Below are 18440 nucleotides of genomic sequence, written 5' to 3'. Positions count from 1 at the left end.
AAACACATACACAGTCGCACACACAATTACTATCAATGGAGCAAGAGATCATCCAGAGATACCCGTTGATGTGACTACAAACTCAAAGTGGATTCTTTGTCCCCCTAGCATAAGGGAGGTAGGACCTAAGAATATCAATCGCTATTTCTACCAATTTATCCGCCTCCTCAAATCAAAAGGTTTTTATATAAAACAAAGCCCTAGATTTTCAGAAAATTTCTGCCTCTGAAAATAGCTCATCAGGTGATAAACAGCTCAGGGGAAAACAATGACTGAACCATTTATGAAAGAGACGAAAGTGGAAAAAAACCAAGAACAGCACATAGATAGGTAGTTTAAAACAATCCAGATTTCATTAATGCTTTCTAGTTATCTTCTTGGGAGCCTAAACATGCTTTTTCACAAAAGTTAATGGCTTTATCTTCAAGGCCAAACAGTGAGGCCATTCACCCACTTTTGCTCTGCTCGCAGTGGAGTCAGATGACATCATGGCCCCCAGAGGGCATTCTTGGCTAAGCCAGGACCAGACTCTGGGGCCCTGGGATCCTCAAGGATGAAGACCACATGCATAGGAGGGGGTTGCACCTTGCAGCCTGACCCTCTCCTCCATTCACAAGGGCAGCTGGTACCTGCCTTGCTTAATGGTATATTCAATGGAAGACACATATCATGTCCCATTTTTGAGGATAAAATACATCCCCCCCACCCCTCCTTGCAGTTCACTCCTCGAAGCCAGGAGCTCAGATAACCTGTCCATCCACAGGGCGGACTTCAGGGAGCTCTGCAGAGGGAGCTGCCTCTCAGACAGACTGTCTCCATCCCTGGCCTGTGAACAGTCGGCCACTGGAGCAGAACCCTCTCCCTGCTTCAGGCAGTTCCTCCCAAAGAGAAGAGAAACAGCTGGAAAGTGTTGTTCCCTGATTAGTTAGGTAAAGCCCATGTACGAATGATGAAGCATGTTTATTTTCTTCACAGCTGGAAAGCAGCAACACTGGAAAACACCAAAGTCTTTTCCTTGTTATCACTCACTAGCTCCATGCAATTTTGGTTCCTTGGGTTCCGAGGCGCCAACTGAAAAGATGAAGAAATTTTGACCCAGAGGGACTTCTCTGTTCCAAAAGGTTAAATCTTTCTCTTTTTTTTTCCCACCCTCCAGCTGAATGTTACAACTAAAGAGCATCATCAGAGGAAGAAATGTTAGTTGGTCACTAGAGATTAGGCAAACAAGTGAAGCTCAAGGAAGCCTAAAGGGCAGTGCGGAAAAACCCCATGGAAAATATAAGCAGGCCCTCTGTTCTGAGAACATAATTTTTATAAGGAGATACTATCTGTGTGTTTAAAACTCAGAAGATAGTTTGGTTTCCTGGCTCCCTAAAACATCAACGTTTCCTTCTGATGGTCCAGTAGGATGGGCTTTTACATAATTACCAAGTAGTCAACTTTTTTCTGGGGTTGGGGGAAAAGTTAGGGCCTACTGCAGTAGAGGCAATCTATATTAAGCAAACCAGAGATGTGAATGATTTGGATTCACAAATTAAGGAGAGATTGGTCTGGAAAAGGATAATCAAATAAGCTCTTTTAATTAAGACACCGATTTTTAAAACCCACATTTTTTTTCCAGCTGCTCATTCATTGCAAAAGAGGTCCATCCCACTGGCTGTTCCGTGTGTTAGTCACAGTTTGCCAATGTGTACAACTCCTTGACCTTTATCTAAGGGGAAAAAATAACCTTTAATAAACGTTTGTAGAATACACACTGTGGCACTGCTGGAACTCCTGAGGATCCAGATAGTAAACTATCTATTCAAAGATGCTGCCAGCTGAATGATGGACATTCCCACATACGGGTGGAACAGTAAATGCTATTTTTGTTCTGATCAGCTATTCTATCAAGTCAATGGAAATGCCTGTGTTTTTTGTGGGTATATGTCATTGCTAAAGTTGGGGCTGAAGAGTCTGAAAGTAAGCCAGCTATTAGCAGACGTGCCAACACAGATTCTATCTTTAGTTGGACTGTTAAGAACAAAATGTGTCAAAGTAAAGTGTTAAAGACTCTGCCATCTTCTGTTATTATTTGGGGGAAACATCAACTGGGGAGGTGAAGAAATGGGGTGAGGAGGAGGAGAAGCCAGCACCCTAGCAGAGGGCCTAAGAGACTGCAGTTCACATGTACTGTGATTTTCAGGCATAAATGTAAGAGATCGCCCTTTAAAACAAACACCTTTTTAAACCTGTATGGTAGAAATTCAAATAGGCCTCCACTAACGAATTTATTATTAGAGGTTCCTTGATCACCACAAAATATATCAGGTAGCACAACTCATGTGATTATCTCTCTTCTGAACACCTGAACTCTTGACTGAAGGAGGGGAAAAAAGAACTCTAACACACTTATTACTTTATATTTCACAGCATTGAGAAGTAGAATTTCTTTTTAGCCAGCATGACAATTACCTGCATGGCAATTACTCTCAATATGATAAATATTTATAGGAGTGGCTATCTGAAAGTCTGATTACATTTAGCCTGTCTGCTACAAAACGGCATTCACACATGAGCAACTCCAGACATCTCAGCATCCACAGCCTTCTATGACTGACACAGAGAAGCAGAACAGCGGGAGGGCTAGGTCAGCCCTCAAGGACCCCAGGTTCAAATTCTTGTTCTGCCACATGCTGGCTGTGAGATCTTGGGTGAGTTACTTAACATTGTTGTACCTCAGTTTACTCATCTGTAAAATGGGGGTAATCGCCACATCTCATAGGATTGCTAGATGGGTTAAAGGAGTTTGTGTAACATATAAATCACTTAAAGAGTTGACCATGTACCGGGCACTATTCTAAGTGGTGGCCACTATCTCCTCAAAGAGGGCCTTGCCTTGTCATACCGAGTCCTATGCTTGAGCCCAAGGTGCCCACTGTGTATCTCGTCATATTGTGAAAAACTGTGTGTCTGCTTCTGCTATAAGCTACAAAGAATTCAGGCCTGGGGGCAAGAGCTAGGTCACAGCGCTCTGCATTAATTATCACCAAACTCAGCAGAGAATCTGAACAATCCATGTATAAAATAAATAACCTAAACAAACAAATAAATAGCATTGCCCACTCTGAGCTTATTTCTGTTATTCATCCCTTTGGCTCTCCAATACGGCATTAAGTGAGTAAAGTAGGTACCTTCGGTGAATTAAGAACCACAGTATATTAAGCCCAGTTCACAAAAATCACAACTACTGTTTAATCACTTGGATATAGTCTACATGGGATGACAGCTGAGATAGTCCAAATGCCTCTGTTATTATTGTTAAAAGAAAAATGTCCTGCCTTTTTATCTGAAATAATAATAATAAAAAAATCCTATTTAGTTGAAAGGACTGTTTTGTGTAGTTTTCCCTCTCTTCCAAAGTAGGGGAAACAGGCACTTCACAAGAAAATAAGCTCACATTACATGACAGTGAGCTGATGTTATTTTCCTAAGCATAAATCTCTAACTTTCAAGTGGTTCACTGGGGCATAACCAGTCTATTCACCAAAATCTTCTACAACCTACAGAAGGTTCAAAATAAGAATTTACTTCAAATGATGGCCTTAATCAAAGAAGGTCCTACTCTCTTCATCCTATAGAGCACTAGTTATTTGGAGTAACACCTTTTGTATTTTTTTTTCTCTCCACAAGGAAATTTAAAGTAGAGCAGAGTTTTGCTTAACTAAGTCAGGAAGAAAACTACTCACTGCAACTTCTCATTCACTAGTAGTAATGGAAGTTTTGCAATTACAGGTATCACGTGAGCACGAGAATTTACTAATGATGGCCCCCATGAACTGAGAGACCCTGAAATAGCTTCTGAATCATTAAAGAATGTTGACATTACATGATAATCTTTAATATGTATATGCCTAACAACAGAACATCAAAATACATGAGGCAAAAATTAATAGAATATATTAAAAATTAATGAAATTAATTATATTAAAATTTTATTAACAGAATTAATAAAAATTAATAGAATAGAAAAATTGGAGAAATAGATAAATCCACTATCATAGTTGGAGACGTCAATACTCCTCTATCAGAAATGGATAGATCTAGCATGACAGAAAATCAGTAAAGACAAAATAGAACTCAACAACACCATCAACCAACTGTACATAATTGATATCTATGGACTACTTCATCCAACAACAGCAGAATACACGTACTTCTCAAGCTCATACAAACAGTTATCAAGTTAGACCAGATTCTGGGCTATAAAACCTACCTTAACAAATTTAAGAATCTAGAAATCATTCAATGTCTGCTCTCAGACCACAAAGGAGTCAAATACTGGAGATTAGACAACACATTTCTAAATAACAGATGGGTCAAAAAAGAAATCTCGGAAAAGTCAAAAAATATTTTGAACTAAATAAAAATGAAAATAAAACTCATCAAAATGTGTAGGATGCAGCGAAAGCAGTGCTTAAAGGAAAATTTATAGCATCGAATGAAAGTATTAGGAAAAAAAGAAAGATCAATAATCTAAGTTTTTGCACCTTAGGAAAAGTTAGAAAAAGAAAAGTAAATTAAATCTAAAGTAAGCAGAATATGATAAAGTTTTTCATTTTAGTTATTGTCTTGTTCTACTTTAAATATCTGAAAATTAGTCATCCACATGGGACAGCACTTCTCACAGTTTTCCATTAAAAGCCCCGAAATGGCAAAGAAAAGGAACTCATACCCATTCCTTTAGAATCTGGGGGCATAATCTGAAACAATTGAAGAAAAAAAAATTTATCTGAGGTGTTACATCCTAACAATTAATTTTGATATCTCAATCTTCCATTACATTCACTAATATATCTGAGTTTATTTTAATATAGAAAACAGTGTTCTGACTTGCCAGCTAAGTTCCTTTTTGATTCCTTAATTATTCCTTGTTTCAGCGAAATATGCCAGGTTTGGTCTGTGGTTCCAAGGATGCCAGGGCATACTCCACAGGACTCACATTTGAGAAGGGGACATGAAAATATACAGTCTCTGTTAATCAGAATGTTACATGGTGGATTTCAGAGCTGCCTCATGACCACCAATTCCTGCAAAGCACAAAGTTCCAGAAAGAACAGGAGAACATAGGCAGGTTCACCATGCCTTTCAGTACAGTGAGACCCAAGGCCCATCAGTCTTGACCAAGCTGAGGAATGAGATGAAACATCCTTTCTCCAGAGGGGTTGAAACATGGCAAGTCATCCTTCTCTCCAGCACCACAGTAAATGTTCCTTTCCTGCCTCACAAATGTTTCTTCCTACAACACACTCTAGGTGTGAGGAAGTAGAAGTCTTGTCATGAGAGGGAGAAGTGAAATGACACCCACCATAATACATTGCCTACTTTCTTGTTCTCAATATTTCCTGGGGCCCAACCCAAAAGAATGGTTCATTACAGGGTGAGCCTCATATTAATGGAATAGAACAGAAACTCCACAAAAAGACCCAATACTCCGAAGAATGTATCAAGTGACAAAAGTGGGATTTGAAATCAGTGAATAGAGAATAAATTATTCAACAAGTTATGTTAGAGTAATTGAATCATTATTTGACAAAAAGGCAAGTTAGGTTCTTATCTCATATCTTACACTAAAATACATTCCCTAGGAATTGAAATTTAAACCTGAAAAGTAACAACGTAAAAGTACAAAGGAAAATGAGAGATCAAATAGTCATTTCAAATGCCTTCCTACCCCAACACTGCGTATTATGTAAAAGTAGAAATCATAAAGGAATAATCAACATATTTTAAGTCCTTAAAAGTAAAAAAAACCAAAACAAACAAACAAACAAAAACAAAACAAAAACACCCACACTTCTGTAAAGTATGGACACACATAAATTTAAAACAGGACGCATAAATTTAAAAGGCAAAGTGAAGAAAATATTTTCAATATATCTTTTTAAAAACTGCTTACTAATCAATGAGAAAATAACAAACCGACCCAAAACATGGCCTAAGGACAGAAACAGGTAATTTACCAGAAAATAAATTCAAATACTCAAACATGAAAAATCATTCAATTGTACCAAACTTTGGTCTTGCTCAAAGAAGTACAAATTAAAACAATGAGATACCTTTTGCCAACATAATTAGCAAAGTCTAGAAAATGATAACATTCACCAAAGGCAAGTTTGCCGATAAATAGGTATTCACACATAGGTGGCAGAAGTATAAATTTGAACAGCTTTTCTGGAGGGCAGATTGTCACAACATGTTAAAAGGTGAAAAAGTGTGTACCTTTGACCTAGTAATCCTAGGGATTTGTCCATAGAAGATAATTAAAAGACTCTGGTAATGATTTATTTAGCTGTAAAAATTTTCATTTCAGGTTTCAATATTTAAAAACTTGAAACAACATACATCTCAATAAGGGATGGACAAATAAACGATAGAGTTGTACAATGGGATGTGTTATAGTCATTCAAAAATCATAGGCCGTTACGTATATTTTTGCCACAGAAATATTTCCCTATATAGTGTAAGGGAAAAGCAAATGTTAATCTACCACATGCCATTTTTAAAGGGAAAAAAGTGAATACACAAATATCTATATCCACACGCAGAGTAGGATCTGGTAGGATACCTGCTAGTTAAACCTAGCAAGAAGATTTCTCTGGTGAGTTGAATTTGGGCGCGTTTTTCAGATTTTTTTGTTTGTAGATTCTGATTTCCATTTCATTTGGGAAAAAGAATAAGTAGGATGTACCTGAGGCTGGCAGAGAAGGAGCGTATTCTGAATGGCCCACATGGGGGGATGGTGAGCAGAGGGTGTACAGGTTCTGTGAACACTAAGTGGCCAGCACAAGAAGTGTGTTTGTTCTGGGGGTTTTCTTTGAGGGGCAAGGGAGTCGTTGATGAGGTTTAGAAAGAGTCCAGATCCAGAAGGATTCTTCATCTGGGTGATCTCTGAGTTTACCTCACCTTCCTAAAAAATGCTCAGGCCCCAGGCTTGCTTTCATTCCATTTCAGGGACCTATGATTCATCCCCTGAAACCCTAATTATAACACCCAAGGTCTGCTATGTGCAAAAAAACATCTGTCATTGTTTAAATTTGCTGGCAGGGGGTGTGTACAGTATGCAAACCAGCCTGATGGTGTGCTCCTCCAATGCAAAAATAAAAACCCAGAAGCTGTCCCAAAGGTGAGAAGTGCTCAAGCCCAGAGCTTCCAACTGAGCTCAGTGCCAAATAAGGTGAACAGGTTATGTCCCTCCATAGTTCAAATGCTAATTCTTCAGAGCCACAGCCACAGTAAAAGTTACAGGTCTTGAGCTGTTTCTTTTAACCAAGGAAAGTATCCTAAGTTTGTCTTTTCCCAGTTGGTTGCCAAGGCCTGCAGAAGGAGGGAGCAGAGTGTGTAATTGCAAACCTCTCATTTATCAGCTTCAACTGCTTTTGTGTCACCACATTACGTGTACCATTTAGCCAGTTAATCTCCTGTACCTCTTGGAAGGAGAGTAATTACACAGAGAATGCCTCAGACCTGGCAAGAGATGACGAAAGAGCAGTCAAGGTACATCTATCCTCTAAGCGCCCAGGAGAATTGTTTACTGACCTCATTCACTGTTAGATCAAAGGCCCTAAAGAACTCAAGTTGAAGATATGGTCTCTTTGTAAGAATCCAATATTTTGACCTAGAAGTATTGATCTTAAAAACAAAACAAAATAAATAAACAAAAAGTAAATGAACAAACATTAACAAAAATCTCCCACTCAAGCTGGGTCGTCTTATTCCAAACGCTATAGTAGCCTCTAATGGACACAAATAGCGTATTTGGAGGTTTTCTAAAATTTTTAAAGCTTAAGGAACCAACAGGAAGCTACTTAGCAGCCTCTGTTAGACGTTACAATGCTATGTATTATCCAAATCAGAAATGGCATTACTGTAACAACTTTGGCACATGCAGTTATACAAGTAAACTAGTTATGTACCTGGGCTTCTGGGAACACTATTTAAATATAAAGCTTTCACTTAAATTTGGCTTAATGGTTAAAAAGAAGTTTGGTTTTGTTTTTCCCCCAAAATATCATTATCAAGAAAAAAAAAAACTTAAAATACATTTTATTTTGGAGGCCTAAGTGTTTACTTTATTTCATATTTGGTGAAGTCACATTAACCCAGGCCATAAATGCAAAGCTTCCAATTAAAAGGATATTATATGTAAATCTGTGCTAAAAATTTAGAAATCTGAATTGAATAGATTGTAAGGAAAATAATTACCAAAAATTACTCAAGAGGTAGAAAACTCGAATTGATCACTAAAAAGGGGCCAAGCTCAGAAGCTTCATAAGCAATATCTTTCAAGTCTTCACAGAACTAAGCACTGATTTCCATATGTCAACTATTCTAGAGCATAGAACAGATGAAATGTTTTTAAATTGATTTTATAAAGCTGACAGAATGCTGACATAAAAACCTAAAAAAGAAAACAAGGACAGAGATGAAGAAGGGTCTCTGCCTGCCCTCAAGAAGCCCTCAACCAAGTAGAGAAGAGAAAGCAAGCACAACCGACGTTAATCCAAGGCAAGACATGCAAGGGGCCAGAGCTCCGCTGCTGCGGTTCCCAACCACAAAAGTTCACATACTCAAAGATTAAAATTAAAAAAGGCAAGGCAATAGCAGGCTGGATTCCACCAAGTTATATGTACAAGCTTGTTACCCAAAGGAGTTATGTGTACATCCCTTCTTACGGAAGCCCTAACCATCTGCAGGTACTTGAGCAATACAAGAACGAAGAAGCAAAAGACGGTGAGGGAAACTAAAAGCTTTTCAAAGTGAGGGGTCAATGAAAAATTAAAGGCAAAAAGACAGAGCGTAGAATTCACTTGACAAGGGGAGAGATTTTGTATGAAAGAAAATTGTTTTCTCTGATTTAAAAAAAAAAGCACCAGTAAATACATAAAATTCCATTTCAATAAACTTCCAACTTTTTCTAAGCCCAGGTAACAACAATTTATTTAAGTCATATTCAATACTACCAATTCAGGATGCTTCAAATGAATTTACCCAGATATTTAGATGGGTCCAAAGGGAATATACCTTGTACTTGAAATGAAAAGTTCCTAAGAGATGGTTCTGGTCATCTCGATTTCAGGCTTTCCTATGAAACATTTTTATACTTGACATCTCACAGGTGAGCAAAAAAGTAAAACAAAACCAAAATTCACCACAGAAGCACCCCAATTTTCTATCTAGATGTACTATTAAGCATACTAGCCTTTAGCATAAATTAAGTTCATACTTTAAAAGGAGGTGATTAAAAATATTTGAAATGGTAGCAAAACAAAGGTCAGCTTTTGGCAATCCAGAAAAAAAGAAAAGAAAAAGAGTGACATGGTTGGCGTTGGTCACCTTAAGTGTAATAATATCGAATCATCACATTTTCCCGGGGTAAAATGTAAGAATACTTATGACAATGAAGAGATCTCAGCAAGAATTCTAACTCTGCCCTGTTCAGCAAGACAGGCCATAAAAGCACCTTTAATAATGGCTCATAAACGCACAGTGGCATTTATAAATGTCAGAATGTACTTTTAGATAAAATGCAATTGGTTAAGCCAGAAGCTTCCCTAACAGCAACTGACAAGAGGGTGGTTCTCCAAGTGTCCCTCCCCTCTCCTCCCCACCAGCAGCAGAAGCCACACCTGAGAACTTGTTAGACATGCAAACTCTCCCATCTCCGGCCTGGCAATCTGGTTTACCAAACCCTCCAGGTATGTGTGATGTGAGGGCACTGCTATGACAGATACTACAGGGGACTGCATGTAAAGCCAAGCACCAAATGCTCAATTCGGCGTATCGGGCTATTCCCATTTTAGTTGACCCAACCTCCACTTCCATTGCCCATCCCTTTTAGGGGGCAGCCCAAAGAGTAGACCCTGTTCAAACACACTTTCCAAAGGCCCTTAGACATAGGGCTAATGGAAAAAGTAATTTCTTTTTCATGCGTTACCATAGTAACATGAAGCATTGTTTACTCCTATAAGACCCCCTTTGCAGGGGACATTGAGTATTTACAGAAAGAACATTTTATCCTAAGGAAACCAAATTTTGGAAAAGCAAACACGGGAAACTTAGTCTCGAAGGCTTCCATATACACCTTTACAGCCCCTATGTGAGCTTTCCCTAATTATGGCTGCCCAATAAGAAAAACGTGTCCTGGGCCAACTTCCACCGTCTGCACTGAAAGACATAATTTCCATGTGATGGAGAACCATCTTACCTCATGCCCCCTACCGGTCCCTCAGTCCCAGGTCCACAGGGGAGCTGACCTTTTTCATTTCTACACATCCTTCATGATACTTCATTTCCTAGGATGTCCTTTGTTGGGTCTACATCTAGTCACTTCTGCGAATGGCCATTAACATAATGTTTACTTCTGGATTATAAAACCCATTTCTGTATTATAAATCAATTTCATTTTGCATGTAACCCTTTATTTTTACAGTTTATAAATAGCCTCCATATTTACCATGCCATTTGATTCTCATAACAACCTGTAATGTGGGTGCAGTTTTATTTATTCCTACTCTACAGATGAGAAAACTGGAACTCAGTGGTGGGTGTGGTAAACAACTATTAAATGTTATGGAGGAAACAAATATTTTGCATCAAAAATTAAAGAATTCATGATGTGCAAAAGAGATCGCTTGAACCTGTCATCTGCCAAATAATATTTACCAAAATCATCAGGCAGGTTTTGGGCTGGGTGGTAGTTTTCTGGCTTAAGAAGGACGGGAATTAGGAAGATGAGATACAGAACTGACATTACTTGCAATGAAATTCTATGGGATTCATATAACGATGACAATAACGTTGATGGCACTGAGATTAATTAAGCTTTTACTATGTGCCAGGCACCATTCTATGTTCATTAAATGTATCCAACAACCCTATTAATATCACCATTTTAGAGATGAGAAAGGCAAGGCAGAGAGAAGCCAAATAACTTGCCCAAGAGTATACATCTTGCTTCCTGGACACAAAGGAGGATGTGGGACTGGAGGTGCCAAGCCCTGTGAGGTTTGCTCTGCCAGCAATGGAAACCTGACAGGGGAGGGCAGCCACCACAGGATCCTGGATTACCGTTCCAATGTTGCCATTTTAGCAACAGTCTCCACATTCTTTCCACCAAAACATCAATCAATGTTCAGGTTTCAAGTAAACAGGAGCATCAACAGCTGGTTCCTTCTCAGATTGTTCCCTTAAAAATGGGGGAAGGAAGGAGAGATCCTGGTTCTCTAGATCTTGGTTAGCCATGGAATACTGACTGGTTGATTTGCCTGAAACTGACTTCAACTAATTTAAGAAAATTAGAGAGGAAAGCAGCTCTGGGGGAAATGGGCAAATTAAAGATGCATGTGGCATTGATGAGGATTTAGTAAACTAGCAGAAAGTGAGGTGGGAGGCAAAAGTTCTAGTAAATGCTTATTTTTTAAGAAATATAAATAAAAAGGAATCCTCACTGGTGTAAATTACTCTTGCCTTCTTTTTCCTCAACTTTTTTCAACTGCTCACATTTTGGAATTGTAGGAGCCAGCTTTTACATATTGATCAATCTTTTCAGTTTAGACATCTTTTTCTTAAGAAATGAAACAAAGATCAAGTTGAACATTTAGGCAAAAGAGAAAAATCAGATGATGACTGGATGCAGTCTTCATGGGCAGGTATGCTATGATGGCGGTGTGTGTGTGTGACAACATTCAAAAGCTTCCTCAAATGTGTTTACCTGCATCATTTCCTGCCTCTAATGTTCACTGAATAACCTAAGACCTCCTTAAGAGCCTAGGAATTCAACCAAATACCCAATTTAACATCAAGTTCTAGAGTATTCCACATAGTCTCTCCTCAAGGCAAAAACCCACACCTGGGCGATGGGCCTGCGACGGCCACAGTTAGGTAACTGCATAGCCACGTTCCTTCCGCACTCTTTACTCATCCCGGCCCAGTGTGTGCTTCACTTTCCTCTCCTATAAAATGGGGATGATAATTCCTTGTTCATTAGAACGATGTGAAAAGCAAATGAGTTAATACGTGTTAAAGAGCACCGTGCCTGGCACAGAGTAAATGCTCAAGCCATTACTAGAATTTGCAAAAAACAACAACAAGAAACAAACAAAAATAACCCATTACAACAGGGAACTGCATACAGGAGGCTTCTATCGTGTTGGTAATATTTTATTGCTTTAAAAAATCTAAAATCAGAGCAACCATCAATACAAAAAAATAAAAAGGTCGTAGAAAAGGGGGGCGGGGGACGCTGTCCTTAATCATGGCACCTGTTGGTGAGTTTCGGTGAGGCTACAGCAGTGAGCATACGGTTCCGCCACTGCTCCCTACTTCCCTTGGACGATGCCTCCTCTGCTGCTGCAGTTCTTAACCAGCGTTTCATGCACAGGACTACAGGCGGGTCCGCGAACCCCCTGAAATTGCACACGGAACGGCGTAAGGCAGCAGCTCTGGGCATTTTGGGGGAGGGAGATGGGATTCCACTGCTTTTCTAAGACTCTTTAATAGTGACCCTGTGGCGAGCAACTTGCTTTACAGGGTTAAACTCGGGGGATACGGACGGAACAATTCATTTCACGGAAGCTGCAGCAATAACCAGGACACCAGGGCTGCTAATCTGAACGCTGGAAAGACCCGACATCACAAGGATCCAGAGCCGGCCAGGTGTTGCGCCGCGCAAGGCCCCTTACCGCTTACAGACCGACTTATGAACTTCACCGCGGAAAGCTCACCGGCTCCGCAACCCGGACTCCGGTTGGTTTGCGGAGTTTAACTTCCCCTCCCTTCCTCCATCGCTCGCTCCCCCATCGCTCGCTCCAAGAACAAATTCAAAGGAAATTGGCAACTCTCTGTCCTAGGGTTTCACTCCTGTCCTCCGCTGACACTTCTCCCAGAGAAGTTAATTAAAAGAACAATTAATCCGCACAAAAATCCAAAGTCTACCGCAAAGCTCAAGAGCTCTGAAAGTTAGAATGAGGGCGCCTCTGCTGACCGTAAACATCTGCCCGTCGTCGCCGGGGCTCCTATAGGCAGGGAGTACGAAAGGGAAGCAGGCAAGGTCCGGCTGGAGAGTTGGACGCCCGTCACCCTCTGCTAGTCTTACAGCTACCGACAACGCGGGTGAAAACGGGCTTGGAGGCAGCCAGGTGAGCAGGTAGGTGTGGGCAAGCGTACGAACACACAAACGCGGCGGATTAAAGTTCAAGCCAGTGCACACACCGCTTCCCCTTCCAGGGAGGGCGTTCTCACGCACAGCTCAGGCGATCACTTGGTGGGGAAAGCCTGGGCGCTCGATGGTCCGTCCGCCTCTTTGGAATGGGCTCCCCAAATCCCTTGTAAGACCTATCGATTCCCCTTGCTTCCCAGCCTCCAACCCTTGAAAAGCATTAGCCTACCTCCACTCTCATAGGTGGGTGCAGAAAACCCCCGAGAAAGAGAAATGGAGGGGACGGGGGAAAGCGGGGTGTCGCCAAGGGCAGGAGACAGGCAGCAGGCAGCGTACGTACCCAGCGCGAACAGGGCGAGCTGTCCAGCCGAGGTGACCATTTTACGGGCGGCGGGCAGCAGGCGCTCCAGCCTCCTGCCCTACCTGCGGTGCCCGAGTGGTGAAGCGGAGCCTCGGTGCAGGGGGGAAAAAGGCGCGGGTGAGGCAAGGCCAGCCCCTGCGCGGGCGGGGCGAGGGAGGACCTCCGCTGGCACCCACTCTACGGTGCTGCCCGCCAGGCGGAAATGGGAAGGCGGTTACCGTCACTTCTCCGCCACTCCACGACAGGGGCACTGTGGGCCACCCTCCCGCCCCAATGGGGGTGCCCCCCTAAGGGCAAAGGGGGTGGGTGTTTGGGGCTGGGGGCGGAGACACTGAATACCAAGCAGGGCGAGGGCGGTGGGGCGGGGCAATCGGGGACAATCTGAGCCCAGCCACAGGAGCCCAGCACTTACGCCAAGGAAAAGGCAGGAAGCGCCCGACTTCAGACACCACCCTCGGACTAGTAGGGCAGTGTGGCCCCAGGACCCTGCGCCAGGGGTCGGTGCCCGCTGAGGAGCCGGAGTGTCCGGTGCAGTGGCGGCTTCTAGTCTCTAGGCGGCGGAGCGGAGCCGCCCCTGCAAGGGGTCACCTGTGCCCAGGGCCAATGCAGGGGGGCTCACCCGAGCGAGGGTCTGGGGACACTGCCCAGAACGCACGACGTGTGAGTTTCTCCGCCATCCGCCAAGACTTGGCCCAAGGCAAGTGCCCCTCAGAATCAAGCGAAGAATTTGTTAAACCGGGTTTCCCTCCAGCGCCCCCTTCCCAGCGAAGAACACTTGATTCTAGGGATGCTTGCTGCTGGAGCACAGCCACCCCATGTTCCCGGGCAGGCACATTAGCATCAGCGGGTCTTCGTCCATCTGGTCTGGGGCTGATGATGACGATGAGTCTCTGTTTACGGGCGCCTGATTATCTACCACTACCCCCAGCCCAGCCTGCTTCACCTCGCCTCAGAGCAGGGTAGTGTGCTGACAAGTGTGCCCTGCGAGAGGGATGTAGCTGGAACCACTGGGTGTCCCTTTCAGGATTTGGGGCCTTGAGCTGGCCCCTGGTGTATTTGGAGAAGAGGAGGGGACATGGGAAAGACATTCTGGGCAGAGAATGGAAGAATCATAGGTTCCGTGGGGATCGTCCGGAGGGGACAGTACGCCCCTTGGAGGCAGTCGTATTCTCCAGATGCCCTGAACTCAGGGACTAATTCTCTTCTCCTAACCCCTCCGGCCTCCTGCCCAAGGTAGACCCTCTCTCCTTGGTGGTGGTGGGGGGAGGGCACAGGCGGAATCTCTTGCTGTTTCCTTGGCCCAACGCTCAGACTCTCATGGTTGACTTTCGCTCTTTGTTTGGTGTGAGCTGAGAAGCCTAGTTTCAAAAAGGCAGCACCAGGCCATTTGCCTCAACGTTTGAGCAGGAAACACCAGTGTGGAAAGGGGTTTTGAAAACAGTGTAACTTTATTTTGAGAAACCATTCCAATACATTTGTCAGAGGATACTTTGGCTGTTCTTTCAATCCTTAATGATCCATGGTGAGGGTTTTATCGAAAGCCTTGGGGTAGCTGTGCCCACACCCATGTGCATGTACAGGGCACACACACACTTTCTTTAGTAAGTGGTCCCCGATTCCGAAGTTCAAGCATCTGTGCCTACCTCCTTCAGACTGGTCTTGACCTGTTCTTGTGGCTCATCTGCCTCCTTCCTGGACTAGCCTGCCTTGGCTATACGAAGGAAGAAATGAGTTCTCCAGGCTCTTCTGTCCCCCAAGACCTCCAGCTAGGACTGGAGAGTGGACCTGTCACATTGTTTCCTGCTGAGACATACACACCGAGTTCACTGTGGCTGCGGGCTAGCTTTCCAAACTGGTAAGAGTCAGGTTCAGCAGTTTCCCCTTCTCTGTCCTCTGCCTACACACTAAGTTGGCACTGAAGGGAAATAGCAGCAGAATCAAGCCAATGAGCGTGTCCCTTTCAGGACTGGGAAGTCTTTTTAATGAAGAGAGAATTTCCATCTTGAGAACTAAAGAGTACCCAAATCAAAGTACATTCTAATGCTTGGAAATTGTTGATTCTCCCCCAACATTTTTAAGAGACAGTCCCTATCTACAGTTTTATAAACCTTCCAATTTATTCAAGTCAAATAGATAATCAAAAGTTGGGTTGTTTTCTTTTTAAATATCAACAGCATTTTTCGTAAACTAAACTGAAATAATTTTTGAACATTTATTTATAGAGCTACGAGGACACCTAATATCCTGAAATGTTAACACTCTGCCTTTGGCATCTTCTATATCTCATTTAATCTTTACAACAAACTTATGAGATAGATTCCATCCCCCTTTTATACTAAACAATTGAGACTTAGAGAATTTAGTAACTTACCCAGAGTTACAAAGCCAGCAAACGGCAGAGTCCATTTTTGAAAGCAAAATGAGCTGGTTCCAAGGCTTATGTGTTGGCTTCTATGCTATGTTGCCTCAGTTTCCACATTTTAATTAGAATAATACTGAACTCATTGGGTTGAGATGAGGACTAAATGTAAGAATTTATTTGCATGCTTAGCACAGTATTTGATATCAACAAATCTAGCTATGGTTTAAAGAAAAACTCCCTCAGAGGCCATACCTTTCCCTTTTCTCAATTTCTTGCCATTATCTTTATTTTATCATTTCCACATCAGAACTTTGCTAATGTGTATGCATGTATGTCTGTGTATATACGCAAACACACCTTCCTCCAGGGGATAGTTTCACAGGTAAATCGGGAACTATGAATTCTCAGCCTGTGGTGTAAGAGTGTGGGGGAAAAAATTACAGAAAGTGATTTAGAGAAAGACAATCATTTTTCTTAAAGGGTGGTATGATGCTTTTGTCAGTATGGATTTTATCAGTATGGAATACGTTTCTCTCTGAGCTGAGTGAAAATCCAGCTGTAGCGTTGGAAGCTATGTGAAGACATGGGTGCATTCCTTCAGCTACAGCTACAGGAACTATAACTTGTTTGGCTACTGAAGGTCCTGTTTCTGTGTGGACATGGAGCCTGATGAATAGATGGCCTTCCCTCTAGGAATCCACCTGGGCTGCCTTTGCTTCAGCTGGCCCTGTGCTCAAGGATAACCCCTGCTGTAACAAGTCAATCACAGCCTCACCTCCCTGTTCCAGCAAGAGAACTGTGTTATGTTCTACTCAGAGGCCAGTACAATCTCTCTGTCAGTTTTCCCTTTCCTTTCTTCTACATACTTATTACAGAGTGTATGTTTAAAGAGCCCCCTTCTTCACTGTAATCAGCCTCCCCCTCCTTCCTGATTCATATGTGGAAGTGATTGTGCGGCCACCAGTACCGGAATCTTTCCTGAATGAATCAGGCTGGCTGAGCTCGCTGTTTAGATCAGCAATTACCCAAGGTTAGTGAGTAAACAGCCCAGACATTCTTAGGGAGGGAGCACAGCCATAGGCCACAGCACTGAAGGAATTACAGTTCCTGCAGACCAGCCTCAGAGAGCAATGACCAGAGTCTGTTTCAGGGGCTGCAGGACCTTCCTTGGTGGCAGCGTAGATAGAGGGACTCGGGGGGAGGGGGGGACAAGAAAGGGTGCCTTGCACAGCAGGAGGTCAGATGCATCTGTGAATGAGAGAGAGATTTTATAAAGGACTCTGGAGAACTGTGCTTAGGAAGAGTGCGATTTTAATGAGTTAAGGGATTTAGGAAAAGAAATCCAATCCAAAGTAAGGTATTGTCCAAGTATCAGCCACTGTGAAGACTTAGCTATCAGTGTGTTCCTTATCTCTAGTCAAAGGAAAAATAGGAAACCTTATGCTTAGTCCATTTTTACAGTTTTCATCGCCAGCATAATTGGTGGGGCAAGAAGTCATAAGAGGCATTTGCTTTGTCCTCAGCTATAGGGGTGACATTTATGGCCACTGTTGTCCAAAGGCGGGTGTGACCTTCTGCTTAACATCTTGCATCCCCCAACTCTCAGGTCTGCCTTAGGAATTCACTTTAAAGTTGTGTGTTAAGCTTGAATCCTTCCTTTTCAAGGGATATCACAGGATGGCTCTAAAGCCCAATATTGGGATCTGGAAGTTGATGGTTCCAGCGGTGCTCCAAGCACTTCCAAGACATCAAGGCACTAGGTTGAGTCTTTAAGATTTGGAGTTTACCAGATGGCTGCTTCAACTAAAGACATTATCTTCTCATATAGCTCGTGAACTGCCTAGATAACTGGATGCCGTAGAGGAATTCAGAGGATTCAGCACAACTCATATCAGACCATTCTGTTAAGCACACTTCTAGGAGGAAGAGCTGTGCATTCAATTCTGTCCTTGCTGTCTTTGCTGCTGTCCTCCCAGGAGCCTCAATCATCCGGCAACACCATTCTGAAGACCGAGAGGATCGCCCCCAGAATTCTCAGGGGTGCCAAGGACAAAGTCCTAAATCAAATGCCTAGAAATCCTTAGGCAAGTAAAATAATGATGTTGATGGAAACAGGGTAGTAACGATCACGAGAAGCAAAGGAGAGACAGAGGAAAAATAATAACAAAGAATTGAGGAAGGAGAAATCAAAGAAAGAGAGCTGCAAAGGGGCCTTAATAATTTTTTCAGTGATAGTTTAATCTGCCTGATAAACTGAAAAAATTCTCCCAAAACTCAGAGGAAAAGGAAAAAAATTAAGGGATAAGATATGAGACAGAGAAAGACAAAACCAGGATATCCAAAATATTTTTAATAAGGAGCCCAGAAAGGAGCACAGAGCTGGCAGAGGAGAAAATGTTCTTGTTCCCCAAATGGGGAGGGGGATTAGTGATGAGAGGAGGAGGTTTTACATCCCATAGATCTACAAGGGGGAGGGGATTTTGCCCAAAGAGACTATGAAAAGTGCAAGGAAAACTTCC

At 42.5% G+C, this 18440-nt stretch overlaps 1 protein-coding gene across 3 annotated transcripts in view; it reads right to left on the bottom strand.

Annotated features, from left to right (window-relative positions):
- The window catches only part of TGFA (transforming growth factor alpha), a 90451-nt gene extending 76668 nt beyond the window's left edge, over nt 1–13783 (bottom strand). For all 3 annotated transcript variants that reach the window (XM_033125486.1, XM_033125488.1, XM_033125487.1), the window contains exon 1: nt 13539–13783. In XM_033125486.1, coding sequence (XP_032981377.1) covers nt 13539–13578 — 40 coding nt within the window. In that variant the 5' untranslated portion in view covers nt 13579–13783. The remainder of the gene's footprint in view (nt 1–13538) is intronic.
- Between the last annotated feature and the right edge of the window lie 4657 nt (nt 13784–18440).

The sequence above is a fragment of the Rhinolophus ferrumequinum genome, chromosome 13 (assembly GCF_004115265.2).
Source record: "Rhinolophus ferrumequinum isolate MPI-CBG mRhiFer1 chromosome 13, mRhiFer1_v1.p, whole genome shotgun sequence".
In the NCBI taxonomy this organism is placed as follows: Eukaryota; Metazoa; Chordata; class Mammalia; order Chiroptera; family Rhinolophidae; genus Rhinolophus; species Rhinolophus ferrumequinum.
This window is presented reverse-complemented; position numbering and strand designations above follow the sequence as displayed.